A 14,816-nucleotide genomic window follows, 5' to 3' on the forward strand; every position below is an offset into this window, starting at 1 on the left:
ATGTGACCTTAGGCGGTACTTGGGGTCGGTCTCTAGCCCATTATTGATGTGACAATGTGTATTTCATTTTGTAACTAGCTCATCAAGATTGTGATAGAGGTGATTACACTGATAAATTAATTATTAATTTTACTCCTTGGGGCGAGTTTATTGGGCAACGCCACCCATCCTGTGAGTGGACATTCCGCCATAGCATATACAATAGGAAGAAATATGAAGAAAACCCGCTGGGTTGTTCATCCTGTCACTTGTACCCAGACACAGCTGGGACTTGCTTAACTGTCTCAAGTGAACAGCTCCTCAAACAAGAAGATTAACATTTGTTAATACATGTAGAGTGGGTACCTGGTTGTTAAACAATTTAGCGGGGGTCTTTAAACGATTTAGTGTCCTATTGTCTCCAGGGAATAGGAAACTAAAATAATATAGCTAGTCATTAAAATATTATTTTCATTTTCTATGCGTAACTGAACTAAGCATACACTAAAATATTATTTGATAATTGAATGGTGAAAAAAGTTAAGGGAGTTACCCATCAACTTTAAAAGAAAACCCAATGCAAGTGTTGGGTGCGAGCGGCCCCGGGGCCAGGAGCCGTCACAACAACAACAGGTCGCCCAACACGCAACAAACAGGCAACGGCAAGGAATTGTACGGATGTGACGACTTAATACTGAATGTTGTAACTAGCTCATCAAGATTGTAACTTGCTTAGCTAAATTAATTGTTGGGTTGAGTCCCTGAGCCCATTATGTGCCTCTGTAACCCTTTCCACTACCGCCCACAAGATGGGTATGGGGTGCATAATAAATGAACTAAACTAATAAACAAGATAAATAAGTAGTTAGAAAGACCCCCCCCCCCCATCAGGACGAAGACTGCGAATGGATGACAGGAAAATATTAAACTAGAAAGCCGTAGTAAAAAACCGTGAGGAGTCCCCAGAGGTCCGGCCTCACGTTGGGGCCACGTTTTATTTTTTTTTTCATTTAGGCATTCATAAGGTTTGTATAGACAAATCTTCATTAATTAAAAGTAAGGTCTTTCGACATGATTACTCCTAAATCTTTTATATTGCTTTTTCATTCAAAAGTAGTATAATTGTGACCCATCTATGTATGTACTTTTACCTGTTTTTTTTTTTTTTAAGATATATACAAAAGTTGTTACATTCTTGTACAGCCACTAGTACGCGTAGCGTTTCGGGCAAGTCCCTGGAATACGATCCCCGCCGTGAAGAATCGTTGTTACAACCAAGTACACATTTTACTGTTGCGTTAAACAGAGGCTACTGTTAAGGAATTGCGCCCAATAAATCCTCCCCGGCCAGGATACGAACCCATGACATAGCGCTCGCGGAACGCCAGGCGAGTGTCTTACCAATGTGCACCACGGGGACTACCTGAATAAACATTTTCATTTTGATTTTGATTTGATTTTGAACTATAATAATGATGGGTCCTACTACATACTTGCAGGGTAAGAATCAAAATTGTCAAGGCAAAATATAATGTCCTGTATCATAACTACAAGAATGCTTAACACATTTAAAGTAACCTGCATTTTTTTTTTTTTTTTTAGATGTTACAGAGCAGAAAGCTTCATCAGTATAAATTGTTCTTAAAGACTTTGAGACGTCCTGAATCTAAGCTTTGCTCTTGTCCATCTCACCTCCATCCACGACCCTGGATTCCTGCTCCATGTCTTACCACTAAACCATATAAGGTATAGTATGCTTTTTTTTTTTAAGCTGTAAAAAAAACTATTCATGACATTTTCCTGGGAGCTTTTAAATACTATTGGTTAACAACATTTATAGCTGCAGATGGGCATGCAGTACAATTTATATTAGAGTACAATACAGTAAAACATTTATACAAACTATTTATTGATCATGAGATTTCAAGAAATGTTTATTCAAGGCTTTTTATTGCATCACAAGGAAGATGATTCACTGTGCAGAAGCAGGTCTCACTCAAACCCAGAGCTGTTGACGCACACTGGACAACCCTATGTAAGTACAGTATTTCCTGCATTTTAAAAAAAGATACAAAGAACCATTGTTTATTTCACTTTTTGTATTACTTCATTTGATTTTTTCTGTGAATTTTTGTTTGTTTTGGGTGGGGGAGGGGGGAGCCCCTTGTGGCTCCCTAAAGCTGAACACTAAGATGGTTCCATTTTATTAGATGCATCAGCCATGGAGTCCAATGTAGGCTTACTGGGGACCAGAACCAAAACCTGGTCCCTTCACAGAGGGGCAGGAAATGGTGACATTTTGTCATCTCACTGAGGAAGGCAACCAGAAAATCAGCAAGTCAAAACAAACCACTGCTGGATTCAAAAAGAGACTAAAGCCTCAAAACCCACCTAGTAAACTCCCCCAGCTTCGTAAATTAATGAACAAATTCTCTCAAAACTAGGGTTAGTTTGTTTGCTCCACCTCCCCAAATCATTTATGGGGAGGGGGAAAGTAGCTCACTGCATGCTGGGGTCTGAACTGTCAGTTCTAAAGCAGATATAACACCCACCCAACAACCTGGAAGGGAGGGAGGGAGGGGGATCAGGGTGCCACCAGGGATATCTTTTAGGCTAACCTGCAGTATATTTTAATTGTTATAGATTTACTTTTTTAAAGCTTATCTGTTAAAACTCTATCAAAACATATTAATTTCTTTCCCATACAGGCGGGGTAAAGATGAGCAAATCTCCATTAATCAGAGATTAATCACATATACGATAATATGATCTCAGTCCTAACTGGTTGTACTGCATGTGTTTTAATCATGTATCACAAAAACAGTACATTTATAAAGTAGTGGAACAACTACAGACCAGTTGCACTAATATCAAACGTAACTGAAGTTTTGGAGATGGTGCTAAGAAACTAAATTGCCAGTTTGTAGCATATGTCTTACTATTGTACATATATATAGGGAATTAATAGGCATCATGGCAGTTGATAATATACAGTATATTTTGACTAGAAGGGGTACCCAGTGTTGGTCAGGTGACAGAGACCACACCATCACTGTACACTGTCTTCATCGCTGTGACCATCTGTACAACACACAACTATCATTAGTTTCTATATTCACTACATATAATCATCACTATAACCATCACCATACACAACTTTTAACACTGTAACTATCTATTCAATACATAACCATCCTTTTCAGTGTAGCCATCTTCTCACTACCCAGGCACCACTGGGTACCCATCCATAACCATCAACACCATCTTCCCTTCCCATCACCAACTTCCCTTTTCTTCACCATTTTCCCCTTCTTCTTCACCAATTACTCCTCTTCTTCACCAATTACCCCTTTTCTTCACCATTTTCCCTTCTTCTTCTTCACCACCTTCCCCCTCTATCCCCTAAGTGCTCTATAAATAAAATGAAAAGTAGGGATGCCATATGCACAGAGAAAATAGTGTGAACATTAGAAGTCCATAGCTTTTCAACTTCCTACCAGGAAATGTATGAAATATTGCTGAAAGAAATGTTACAGCTCTCAAAAAGGAGTTTAACAAGCCTCAACTGTCACTACTGGATCAGCCTGGTCATGATAGTAATGCAGGCCTGCAGACTGCATAAACAAACAGTTCGCAAGCCAGGCAGTCACCAGAAAACCCTGGCTCCCAGGGAATCATTTGACGAAAATGCTGCACTATTTTCCACTCTTGCATTTAATCTTCGTACAAGCTACCTACTAATTTGTTTCACCTTAAGCTCTTTCTGTGTAGAGACCACCTTAGTAAATATTGATTTTCTTAAAAAATAATTTTAATGTTTTGCAGAAAATGGATAGAAGCCAATTAAACTGGGAGTCGGATGATACTGGTCAGCACACTCAGAATTCATTGCAACATCTATACAATGATGCTAGAATTTTAAAGGTACAGTAAAACCATTGAGTATTGCTTAATTTTTGTATTTATGCATTGACTCATGCAAGATAGGGTCAATGAAAATGGCAAAAATACAGTTTTGAGTAAACATGAAAATCAGTTGTATGTACACTGTACAGTACATACAACTGACTGACAACACTGTACATCAGAGCTTACGGTTGTTCATTACCCTCCCAGTAAGTATAAGAAATATTGCCAGAACAAAAGTGGAAGTCTTCAAGAAAAACTGGACAGTTTTCTGCAAGAAGTGCCAGACCAACTGGGCTATAGTGGATATGTGGGCCTGCGGGTCACTTCAACCAACAGCCTGTTGGACCAAGCTTTCACAGATCAAGCCTTGCCCTAGGCTTGGGAGTTGAAGAACTTCCAGAACCCCATCCAGATATGATCCAAGAATGTTTGTTAAGCTATGTAACCATAGCTGTGGATCACAATGAAAGAGTTAGAGTGGTTTTATGCATCCACCCAATTACTAGGAGTGTCATATTTTTGTGCCAAATGAGACACCATTTTCCTATAGTAATTTGGGTTAAATATTTTGTAATACAGAGGGGCATACATTAAATTTGCATAAATTCTAGTATTAAATATTTTTTCATTCTTCACAAATTATTGCATGGATTATACATGAAACTGGCTTTTGGACTATAGTATTAGCCTAAATATTACCTTTATACTTATTATTCAGAGATGGCACCAAAAATGGCTGAACAAGAGACTGTGGAAGCGTCCCAGAATGCACACAAGTACAATAAGACTGTGTGTGTGTATTGTAGACAAGGACATGGAGGAGGAAGAGCTCCGAGACACTCAAATTTGTTTTTGCTCTACAACTAGAATATATTTTAACACGCATACCATATTTTTATGATTAATGCAATTACTTTTCTATAGGAAGCCTTCAGGAAAGTGCGTCATGGTGATCACTTATCAAAGGATATGTGCAACACTGTAAAAAAATGGAGTAAGGAGGAGGTGGTAAATCCAAGGAACAAGAGAGAGGTAAATATAATCTTAATTTATGAAGCATCAAGAAGATTAACAATCCTGTCATCATTTAGAAGTCATTGAACTTGTGCTCAGCTTTACAGTAATTTGCATTAATTGACTTTGAGGACACAGAGTAACAAAGTGGTTAGTAAAATATAGTAGAGCTACATTCAAAGATATTCCTTGATATGTAATTTTACCTAAAATAATTTAAATATAATTATGTGAGTTTCTAAGCATAATACAGTTGGGTAGTGGTGGAGTTAAGCATTCCCAGACCACCTTGCAATCTTTCTCACTCCCTTGTAGTCCTTACAGTTATTGTTACCCATCTTGCTCACCAGTTGTCCTCGACCCCTATTCCCTTTCTTGCCCATTTCCTCACTATAGGAGGAGATGGGCAATAGAACACCCATCTAGAAGATTGGGTGTTCTATTTTGTCCAATCCAGGCACTTCTCTGTTATTCATGAGTGAATTTTGTATGTAGTGTCTTGCCTTCGTTTACAAACTGCAAGTTGAGAGTTGGTTTAGTTGAAAATAACATTTTGCCTGTAATGGTTGTATCAAAGATTTAATGCAGTCCTTGTAAGCAGAATGTTCTCTCAATCAAGTCCGATATCATCTTGGTGTTTCTGTATATCATTGTCAGCACTCTGTACTCTACTGAATCAACCTGTCCTCCTACAAAAAATGTTGCTTTTCGCTCGTATGTGTTACTAAGGCAAAAAATAGTTGTACATACTAGAAAATGGAAGCGGCTCGCAAAAGTGACGTACTGTTCCGTTTTCTGTTTTGGGCCCTCTGATAGGTTAGGAGAGGACACTTTAAATTGACCATTTTCTTGACGTTGGAAAACCCTAGGAGGACAGGCTGGCTGAACATCCATTTAAATAAATACCCTTCATCATCTCTAATATATGCCATGTAATTAAAAATCAAAGCAACTGGGTAAAATTGGAGGAGAATCTTAAGATCTTCATGTGAGAATATCTTCCACCTTCTTTGTAATGGAGTCACAAAAGAGAACTAAAGCCCATGCTTTCTGTCTCTAAACAAGAGAAACTGAAGTGGAGAAGGAAGTCATTGATCAAAGAAGGATTTAAATTGTGATTGGTGTGTCCGAGGTAAACTCTACTGGACATCTCCCATCACCTCCAGACTTACCTGAAATGGTCCTGTATGAGGGTTTCTCTATGACACTGGTAATTATGAAACAAATGACTAACTCATTATCTAATTATATAGCACAGCTAGATTACTACCTAGGGAATGGTCTCATTTTCAACTCACATTGAAGTGTTCCATAGAACAGAGAGTTTATTCCTAGTTCTATGGGCTACTATGTATTAGGATGAAAATGTGTTCTAAATTATGAAAACTATACTGAGAATTTTATTTTTTTAGAGAATCAGCAAGAGGGAAAAACATGCTCATGCTGATCCTAGTAAACAAACTGAGGTTGCAGCTGACAGGAAGTCAGCAAAACATTCCAGAGAGGAAGAAAACCTTCGACAAGAACTCAGACATTTGCGTGAGCTCACTCAGAGTAGCGCAGCGATGATGGAAGAAAATAAAAGGCTCATGAGAAAGGTAACATTTTCTTTTAAATGCAGAATGTGTTAAATAAAGTTTAAGTTGAAGGGTTGATGGAGGTTCTGTATGATGAAGAGGCAGAAGCTTGTTAAGAGTATATGCCATTGTGAGAGGTGTGAGGCATTAACAACTCTGTTTATTTGTGTTAATATGAATCATTGTAATCTTCCAAAATGCCTTTCCCCCCTACCAATATTATCATGTTAAAATTATTGTAAAATTTGCCACAAAGGGGATACATAGCTCAATTATGAAATTTTCTTTTCTTCCTTTTACTATCATTCATAAATACTTGAAGCTTGAAGTCAACATGCAGCCATTCACATTCTCCAATTACTTTACATAAAATAAATAATTGGAAATCATACAGTTACCATGAAAGTAATACAATATAAACTATGAAATCATAGAATTTAGTTTGTAAAATTAAAATTTGCAATGAAGAACTGGAAGATGGTAAGGCATTTCTGGGGGAGGGGGGTGCCCCTTCGGCTCCCTGGAGCTATCCGGGCTCGCCGACTCATTCAGGTGGCCCTGTTGGACGTACAGGCCTACAGGCATACAGGAGGGGGACCTTTTTGCATCAGCATGGTCGAGGCATCTCTCAGTATTTGTGGTGCCCTTCCCCAACTGTGAGGCCATCGGGGTCGATGCCTTCAGGCAGGACTGGTCGAGGTGGGGTTACCTGTACTTCTTTCCCCCAGTTCTGCTGTTGTTCCAGGTCCTAGCTCGGAGACTTACCAAGGGAGAGTAGTCCTTCTGACTCCTTGGTGGCCGGCCAAGCCTTGGTTTCAGGTGCTGCTTGCTCGGTGTCCGAACCTGGGGGTCTTCCTGTGGCTCCGCCTCTTTCAGCAGAACAGGCCAGTCCGTTACATGGCTGGTTCGATCTTCTCCTCAAGTCTTCGCATCTGGTCTTTCTAACGCGGGTCTATCACCACTTGTATTATGAGAAGGTGGTTTTGTTGATGATGTCCCACCTGCGTGCTTCGTCTCGCCGGCAGTATGAAGTTTCCTGGCGGTCAATCCATTATTTCTAATCCCTTCATAGGCTTGCTTCTCTCTCTAATAGGGTTGTCTTGTCCTTTCTTTCGTGGTTGTTCCAGGACCATCATCTTATGCCAAATACTGTCGTCACATATGGTGCAGTGCTGGAGGAGCTGCTACAGCTTGCGTTCGGCATTGATGTTACTTCTGTCGCATTCTTCAAGCTGTCTCGTGCATTGTTTCACCTCCGGCCTTCTCATGCTCTGCCTGAGCCATCCTGGTTGTTGGACTGGGTGTTCTCCTTTCACCTCTTCTCCTCGGTTTATGGTGACCCCATTGGTTCAGGATTGTTTGGTGAAGGCTCATTTTTTTATCGGCATTGGCCTCTAGGGGTCGGGTCGGGCAGCTTCATGCTTCCCTGCAGTGCAGGGGTTTCTGCTCTTTTGGTCCTGGTGGTAGGTTTTTTCGTTTGCAGACGTCTCATTCTTTTCTGGCAAAGAATGAGACTGCTGCTTTCTGGAGGGGTCCTTGGGTTGATGATGCTTGGTCTGGCTGGGGGTGCATGATGTCTTGTGTCCGGTTGCGGCTCTCTGCCGTTACCTGGGCGCCACGGCGCTGGTGGCCGGGGACACACTTTGGCCTGACCGAGTTTCCCCTCTTCCCTGTTCCAGGGTTCGGATCTCCCAAGTCGTCCGCAGTGTTATTCGAACCAGCCAGCCTGTGGTCTATCCTCGTGTCCACGACGTTCGTAAGTTTGCTGCATTGGCTGCTATCTTTGGTAATATGTCTTGGGCTGAGTTTCGGACATGGGGTTTTTGAAAGTCGAACAGCGTCCTGTTGTTGAATGGCATTTCATTACATTCAACACTGGTTTTTTCACCAGTTCAAAATCCAACTAGAGAGATCCTTATTAAAAAAACTAGTGTTAAATGTAATGAAATACCAATTTCTGGGTGAGCCACAAAAACTGCCCCCCCCCCCCTACCCCCTGAGAAATGAGGACACTTGTCCTTCATGTTATCTTGAGGTGGTCCTGAGGATCAGTCCCTGCGGCCTGTCCTCATCGAGGCACTAAATATGATGGTTCTTGTGTTAATGTAAATATTTTGGATCGGTAGTGCAAATATGTAGCAATATCTACAAAATAAGGCGTGTGTGTTCCAGATTAATCGATTACGACAACGCCTAAAGCGAGAGGAAACCACTCAGAAAGGAAGTGGAGACAGTGCAGGGCCTGAAAAAGAAATAGGAAGTAGAGAACAATATGTTATGCTTTCCCTAAAAAAGAAATATGATGATTTGCTTCAGTATGTCTTAAAGGTATGTTTAAAAAAAACAAGAATTCAGTCATGTCAGATATTATTCTTTAAGACAATTTTGGTTAAATCTCTCTTGTTTCAGCTAATTTAAGACAATTCTGGTTAAATCTCTCTTGTTTCAGCTAATATATTAGATAATGAATGTATATTATATTAATAATGCAACAGGTCGAGTCAGAAAACCAGAAGCTAAAGAGCCTAATAGGAGTGTCAGGTGAGCAGGAAGAAATTTGGAACGGCTCAGATCGAGAGGATGCTGAATGTGCTCCAAGAGTTATGGCAAGGCTTCATAACGAGCTTGAAGTACTGAGAGGAGAGGTATGTGTGCATAATGCAGTGAAGTGTTATTAGTTTTTTATTAAGAAAAATATGTTTAAAGTAACAACAGAATTAAAGATGTCTTGTAGTGTAGTGACATTGTATTTGTCATATTATAAGGTCATATCCAGTCTACATTTCTTGTTTTCCTTGTATATTTTTTTGGGTACATAAAGACAAAGTCGTTTACTTAATGGTTTTAGCAGTGAAACATGATACATGTATTCATATATGCTGTACTATAATTGTTTTATTTCACCTACATCTAATCATTCTTTCTAACCTTTTATTTTATCCTTATTAGATTCTGAGGAAAGATGAATATATCTTGGAGTGTGAGACACATTTACAGACTATGAAGGAAAATGCTGTTCTTCATGAATCCTTGAGAAATCAGAATTCAGGTGCCCGGAGCATAGACACTGCAACACTAGAGGAGGAGTGGATGAGGCGCCTGACAGAGACCCGGGATATGTATGACCGAGCCATTCAGGGATACAAGGATCAGCTTGGAGAACTCCAAAAGAAGCTACTTAATTCTGAGAAAATTTATGCTATGCAGATTCAGGAACTAACAACTAAGTTAATGGAAGCACAGAGTACAAGTGTATCAGCAAACTCCAATGCAATGGAAATCAGTAAACCACATGAAGCCAGAGATGTGAGAAGAGAAGCCAGAGTAAATGGAGACAGAGAAAGTGATAATAATAATAAAGAAGAAGTTGAAAGACAGAGATCAGGAGAAAGAGAAAATGCAGGTGAAACTGTATTTGAAGAAACTGGCAAACAAAGACAAGAAAAATCTGAAACTGACAAACAAAAAGAAGCAGACGAGCCCAAAAAGTTTAATGACAAAGAACATGAAAAAGATAGCAATGTTGCAAGGCCCAATGAGACTAGCAGGTTACCTAGCAGCCCTGAGAAACTTGACCCATCCACCAGTTCAGCAAAATTACCCAAAAGCGATAGTGAGACTATTTCAGGTATAGTAATGGTAGGACTTGAGAGGTACAGTGAATCTTTAGAAAATTTAGTGAAGAGATTAGAAAGCTCAAGTTTGAGTCGAGACGAAATAGAAAATACAGTTTCTGTTATAAAAGAAACAATTGGTAAGTGTTTAAATGAATGGAAGGAAAGTTTCCAGCAGGAACAGACACAAGAAAAGGAGAGCATTGATAAACTGAAGAAAGATTATGAAGACCTTCAAAGAAAATTGAAAGGCAAGAACAAAAAAATTGAGTCATTACAAAATCAGTGTAAGGATTTTGAGCAGCAAAATAGGGAACTTCATCACCAGTACTCTCAGCTTGAATCAAGGGTAAGTAAAATGGTCAGATATTCCCCGTTAGAATACTTTAAGGGTTGGTCATACAGTATTTTTCTTGTTTTGCTTTTAAGTTTTCAAATTAAGATGTATCAAGAACACTTCATCGTATAGACTTGAAATTTTAAATAATTAAGTTTGAGCCAAAAATTATGGCTGATTTTAAAATTCTTCAGTGAAAGCATTTAGCAACTATATTTCAAGGTATCCAACTTAGTTGCTCCCTGAGGTAAGATCCACTGAGCCCATTATATAGAATCATTAACATTTAGGTATGTTGACATTCTAGCTCCAGCACTACAGGAAATCTTCCAAATGTCTTTACAGGGTCATCTTGATGTAGAGATACAGAATATTCATTCTTAGTTGTAATGACCTACAGAAGAACAAATCCACAAGGGCTGTGACGAGGATTCGAACCTGCGTCCGAGAGCATCCCGGACGCTGCTTTAATCGACTGAGCTACGACATGGTATAAGAATTGCAACCAGAAATTCTACTGAATTTACTTGGATCCTGCAGCCTCTCCGAGACACAAACCAGGGATTTTTACACAATTCCCCCATGCACTCGAGCTATGTCAATAGGCTGTTTTATATACCAGTCCGCCAACTTGTATCATGTCGTAGCTCAGTCGATTAAGGCAGCGTCTGGGATGCTCTCGGACGCAGGTTTGAATCCTCATCACGGCCCTTGTGGATTTGTTCATTTGATGCATCACGCTATTGTGATTTCTGTGTGTAATGACCTACAGAAACTTTACTCATGAACTACATGAATAAGCCTCATGAATAGGTGGACAGGCAGGCCAATGGTTAGTGAAGGCCCACTTCTAGCAATCACCTGTGGTGCTTAGGAAGGGTTTGGAAATGTTTATGAATGAAACCTCTGTCTATAAGTCTGGACTAGATTGAGTAGCTACTAGATTTTAAGCTACTTGATTAATTCCTCTCAAAACTCACTTATTATCTCATATTAATAAGATTTTTTTTTTAATGGCAATCATTTACATGCACTGTACTGTTTTCCATTTTTCAGTTGGGTGCATCTCAGATAACAGAACAGTTGGATGTACTACAAGGTCTCCCAAAGACATTGCATGAGACTGAAAAAAGACTGTTGGACACAAGAGAGTTGTTTCAGCAAGCACAGGGAGAAAAACAAGCATTACAGGATCAACTCAGATTGTTGGGAGAGAAGTTAAGCAAGAAAGAATCTAAACTCAAGGAAGAACGTGAGCAGAGTGCCAGGAGAGAGAAAGAAATTAAAAATCTTCAGGACAGCATTTCCTCTTTGCAGCACCAACTGGAAGATGCATCTAGGGAGGCGAGTCACTTGCAGGAACAATTAACTACCAAAGATACAATATTAGAGCACACATCTACTCAACTGGAGGAGAGAATCCGCGAGTGTGCTAGTTTGTCTTCCCTTATAGACCGTTATAAAATTCAACAAAATCAAGAATCTGATCGCATTCAAGCCCAGCTTAATGAGAGAGAGAGCTCATCACATAAGCAATATTTGGAGGCACAGGCTTTAGCTACACGCTATCAGGCACAGCTCTCTGCATTGCGTACTGAAAAGGACCTTAATGAAAAATCCCACAGAAATCATATCCGTAAGCTTGAGGAGCAAGTAGATCAACTTCAGTTAAGAAACTCTACCCTTCAAAGGCAGCTGACCACCATTACTTCCACTTATCACAGTATGTTTTCTGGTGTTGATCTTAACCTTCCAAATGCTCCTGACCCGGGTAGCTCTAGTGTGAAGGATATGTGAGAAAGTGTAAGTTAGAACCTTATACTGTATTGGCTTTTGGAACCTGTGCCTCCAGTTTTTAATAAATGGAATATAATGATAAGTTGTCTGATGGGAAGAGAGAATTATCAATCAATGCAAAGGTAAGCAAGAAATATGTTTTAAATTTTGTTTTTCCATCAAAATTGACTTGCAGGCCATCATGTGTTACAAGAATAATAGAATTTGAGTTCCATAGGATATTCCTGCAATACGTACATGTAGTCTAATTCATTATACATATGGACTACATTACTGTATATCATCATCACTACTGTATTTGTGATTACTCTATATCATCATCACTGCCATGTACATAAATAATGTTCATACATATAAAGTTACACATATATATGGTGTTTATATATGACCGAAACTGTTAGATCAGTGATTCTAGGGCAGATATTTTTTTATATTCTTCACTTTGGAAGGAAATGTTAATGGGCTAAAGAATACAATAAGACCCATTAAAGTGTTAAAAATTACCTCTTGGAGAGTTAATATGTCAACATCCAGATAAAAACGACATAAGAAATACAGTATAGAGAAGAACCCTTCCGATTATATTCAGTAATGTATGTAAATAAGAACATACCGATATGTATAGTATGCATGTGTTTGTGCCTAGGCCGACCCCAAAAGGACCATTTAAGTGACGGGAGTCCCAGAATACAAATTTGCCATCATAGAATGCATTTTGCATGACAGTATCTGTAATATTATGGACATAGGAGATAATTATATGAACTCAGAATTGACCATTTTATCTCCAACTTCATGGGGGTCATCATAGAAGCCAACCCTTTGGCTTCTATGATGATTGAATATGATTATGATGATTAAGGGTTGGGGAGCAATGGGGGTGAACCCCAACCTGTCTATGACAGCCCACTAACACCTACCAGTCACCTTACAGTTTAATGAGAAAAACATTTTATTTTATAGATAGATACTGTGTGGGGTGTGTGTGTACTCACCTAATTGTGTGTGTGTGTGTGTGTGTATGTATATGTATATGTATATATATATATATATATATATATATCTTTTTATTTTTTTAATATAAGGATTTTATATGGTTACCATATGTGTATCAGTGTAAATATTATAACATTTTAGATAAACTGATGATTTTAGTATCCTTTAGAAATTATTGTTAACAGTAAAATTATCACTTTGCTTCTTTTCCATTCCTACCATGACAGCTATCTTGTTTTGGTGGTGGGGCTTGAAGGCTTTTTTGAGTCTAGCGGGTTCCTTTGGCCACTGGTAAGCTCTTTACAGGACCAAAGCTGTCTGAGACTTTGCCACTCATGTGTTTTCCATGCATGGAGACTCAGCATTTTTGCATTCCTGCACTCATTATATAATGAAACAGTCTATTCTGCATCTCAAACACACAAGGAATAATACTCTTTTTTTTTTTTCTGATGAAAAAAAAGTGTTTGGGCCTCTTCACTTCATAACTGCTCGAGTTGTTCATTGAGAGGCCTCGACCCACTCTCCTGGTCCCCAGCTCTAGAACTGTTTCCATGAACTAGCATCAAAGACCTTGACTGAGGTGCCTCATTCTCCAACCACTCCACAGTCCGCTGCTGAGTACCCCACTTCCCACATCCACACACCTTCCTACCTGCCCTCCATGCTTGGATCCCTGCTAAAATTTCTCAGCACACTCATTGCTGATGCAGGTCCCTCTGGGCTCCATCGTCATTATGCCTTTTTATCATTCTCTCTGTCTATTGACTCTCCTACCTTCCTCATGGGTCACAGCTTATGTCCACCCCCAAATATTCATGCCAGCTGAAATTGTTGCCTACAATGGCAATTACACTTCGGTCAGAAACACACTCCATCCTGTGTCTCCATCTTTTACCCAGAACCCTCCTCTCCTTCCTTGTTTAAGGAAGAGGAGGCCTCTGCCTCTAACCCTTCCTTCGCACCCACCCTTGTTCCAGAGACTGGCAGTCCTCATTCTAGAGCAGTCCCATTTTTATAAGGTTAGTCTGCCTCTGTATTTTTCCTCCATTAATTGATTAATTGAATCACTGGAGTGATTCTATTGCTCAGTACTAATAGCTGTAGCTGTCTTTTACAACACAATCCCTCCACAGTCATATCACTGGTGAGCTGACTTCCATTGACTCGTAACTGCACTTCTTCCATTATTTATCTTTTGCTTGGCACTTGTTTTCTAGTGTTTATTTTTATTTCTGCACTTATTTGGTTTGGCAGATACTGTAATTGATAACATAACGCTACCACTTCCCTATTATCTTGTCCTGTCATCATTTAAATCCATCTCCAGCTATTACATGTTGTTGTTTTAAGATTCAGCTACTGGGAACAATGTTCCAAGTAGCACGGGCTATGGTGAGCCCGTAGTGAATTTACTCAGCTATGACATTTTTATGTTCTCTTAATAGTACAGGTTTATGAGGTGTAAGCATAAGGAGCACATTTATGCTGTGTTACAGAAATCTATAAACATTTCTGGGTAATAGTAGTACAGTTGGGTTTGTTCTTAACGCACAGTCGAGAATTCTGGGTTCGAATCCCGGGTGGGACAGA

The 14,816-nt window shown here is 39.4% G+C and overlaps 1 protein-coding gene across 2 annotated transcripts; it reads left to right on the forward strand.

Moving 5' to 3' along the window:
- The first annotated feature begins 520 nt into the window (after positions 1 to 520).
- On the forward strand, positions 521 to 12,732 carry LOC123773141 (outer dense fiber protein 2). 2 transcript variants are annotated; one of them, XM_045766650.2, is made up of 10 exons: positions 521 to 651; positions 1,582 to 1,725; positions 1,943 to 2,014; positions 3,805 to 3,903; positions 4,813 to 4,920; positions 6,315 to 6,500; positions 8,652 to 8,807; positions 8,975 to 9,124; positions 9,429 to 10,442; positions 11,487 to 12,732. In XM_045766650.2, the coding sequence occupies exons 2-10, from the start codon at positions 1,582 to 1,584 to the stop codon at positions 12,225 to 12,227; spliced, it is 2,670 nt and encodes an 889-aa protein (XP_045622606.2). In that variant the 5' UTR covers positions 521 to 651; the 3' UTR covers positions 12,228 to 12,732. The 2 variants fall into 2 exon arrangements, with proteins under 2 accessions (XP_045622606.2, XP_045622607.2); XM_045766651.2 differs by lacking the exon at positions 521 to 651 and having other exon boundaries at positions 1,590 to 1,725; positions 1,947 to 2,014.
- The last annotated feature ends 2,084 nt before the right edge of the window (positions 12,733 to 14,816 follow it).

Source organism: Procambarus clarkii, chromosome 81 (genome assembly GCF_040958095.1).
Source record: "Procambarus clarkii isolate CNS0578487 chromosome 81, FALCON_Pclarkii_2.0, whole genome shotgun sequence".
NCBI classification, from domain to species: Eukaryota; Metazoa; Arthropoda; class Malacostraca; order Decapoda; family Cambaridae; genus Procambarus; species Procambarus clarkii.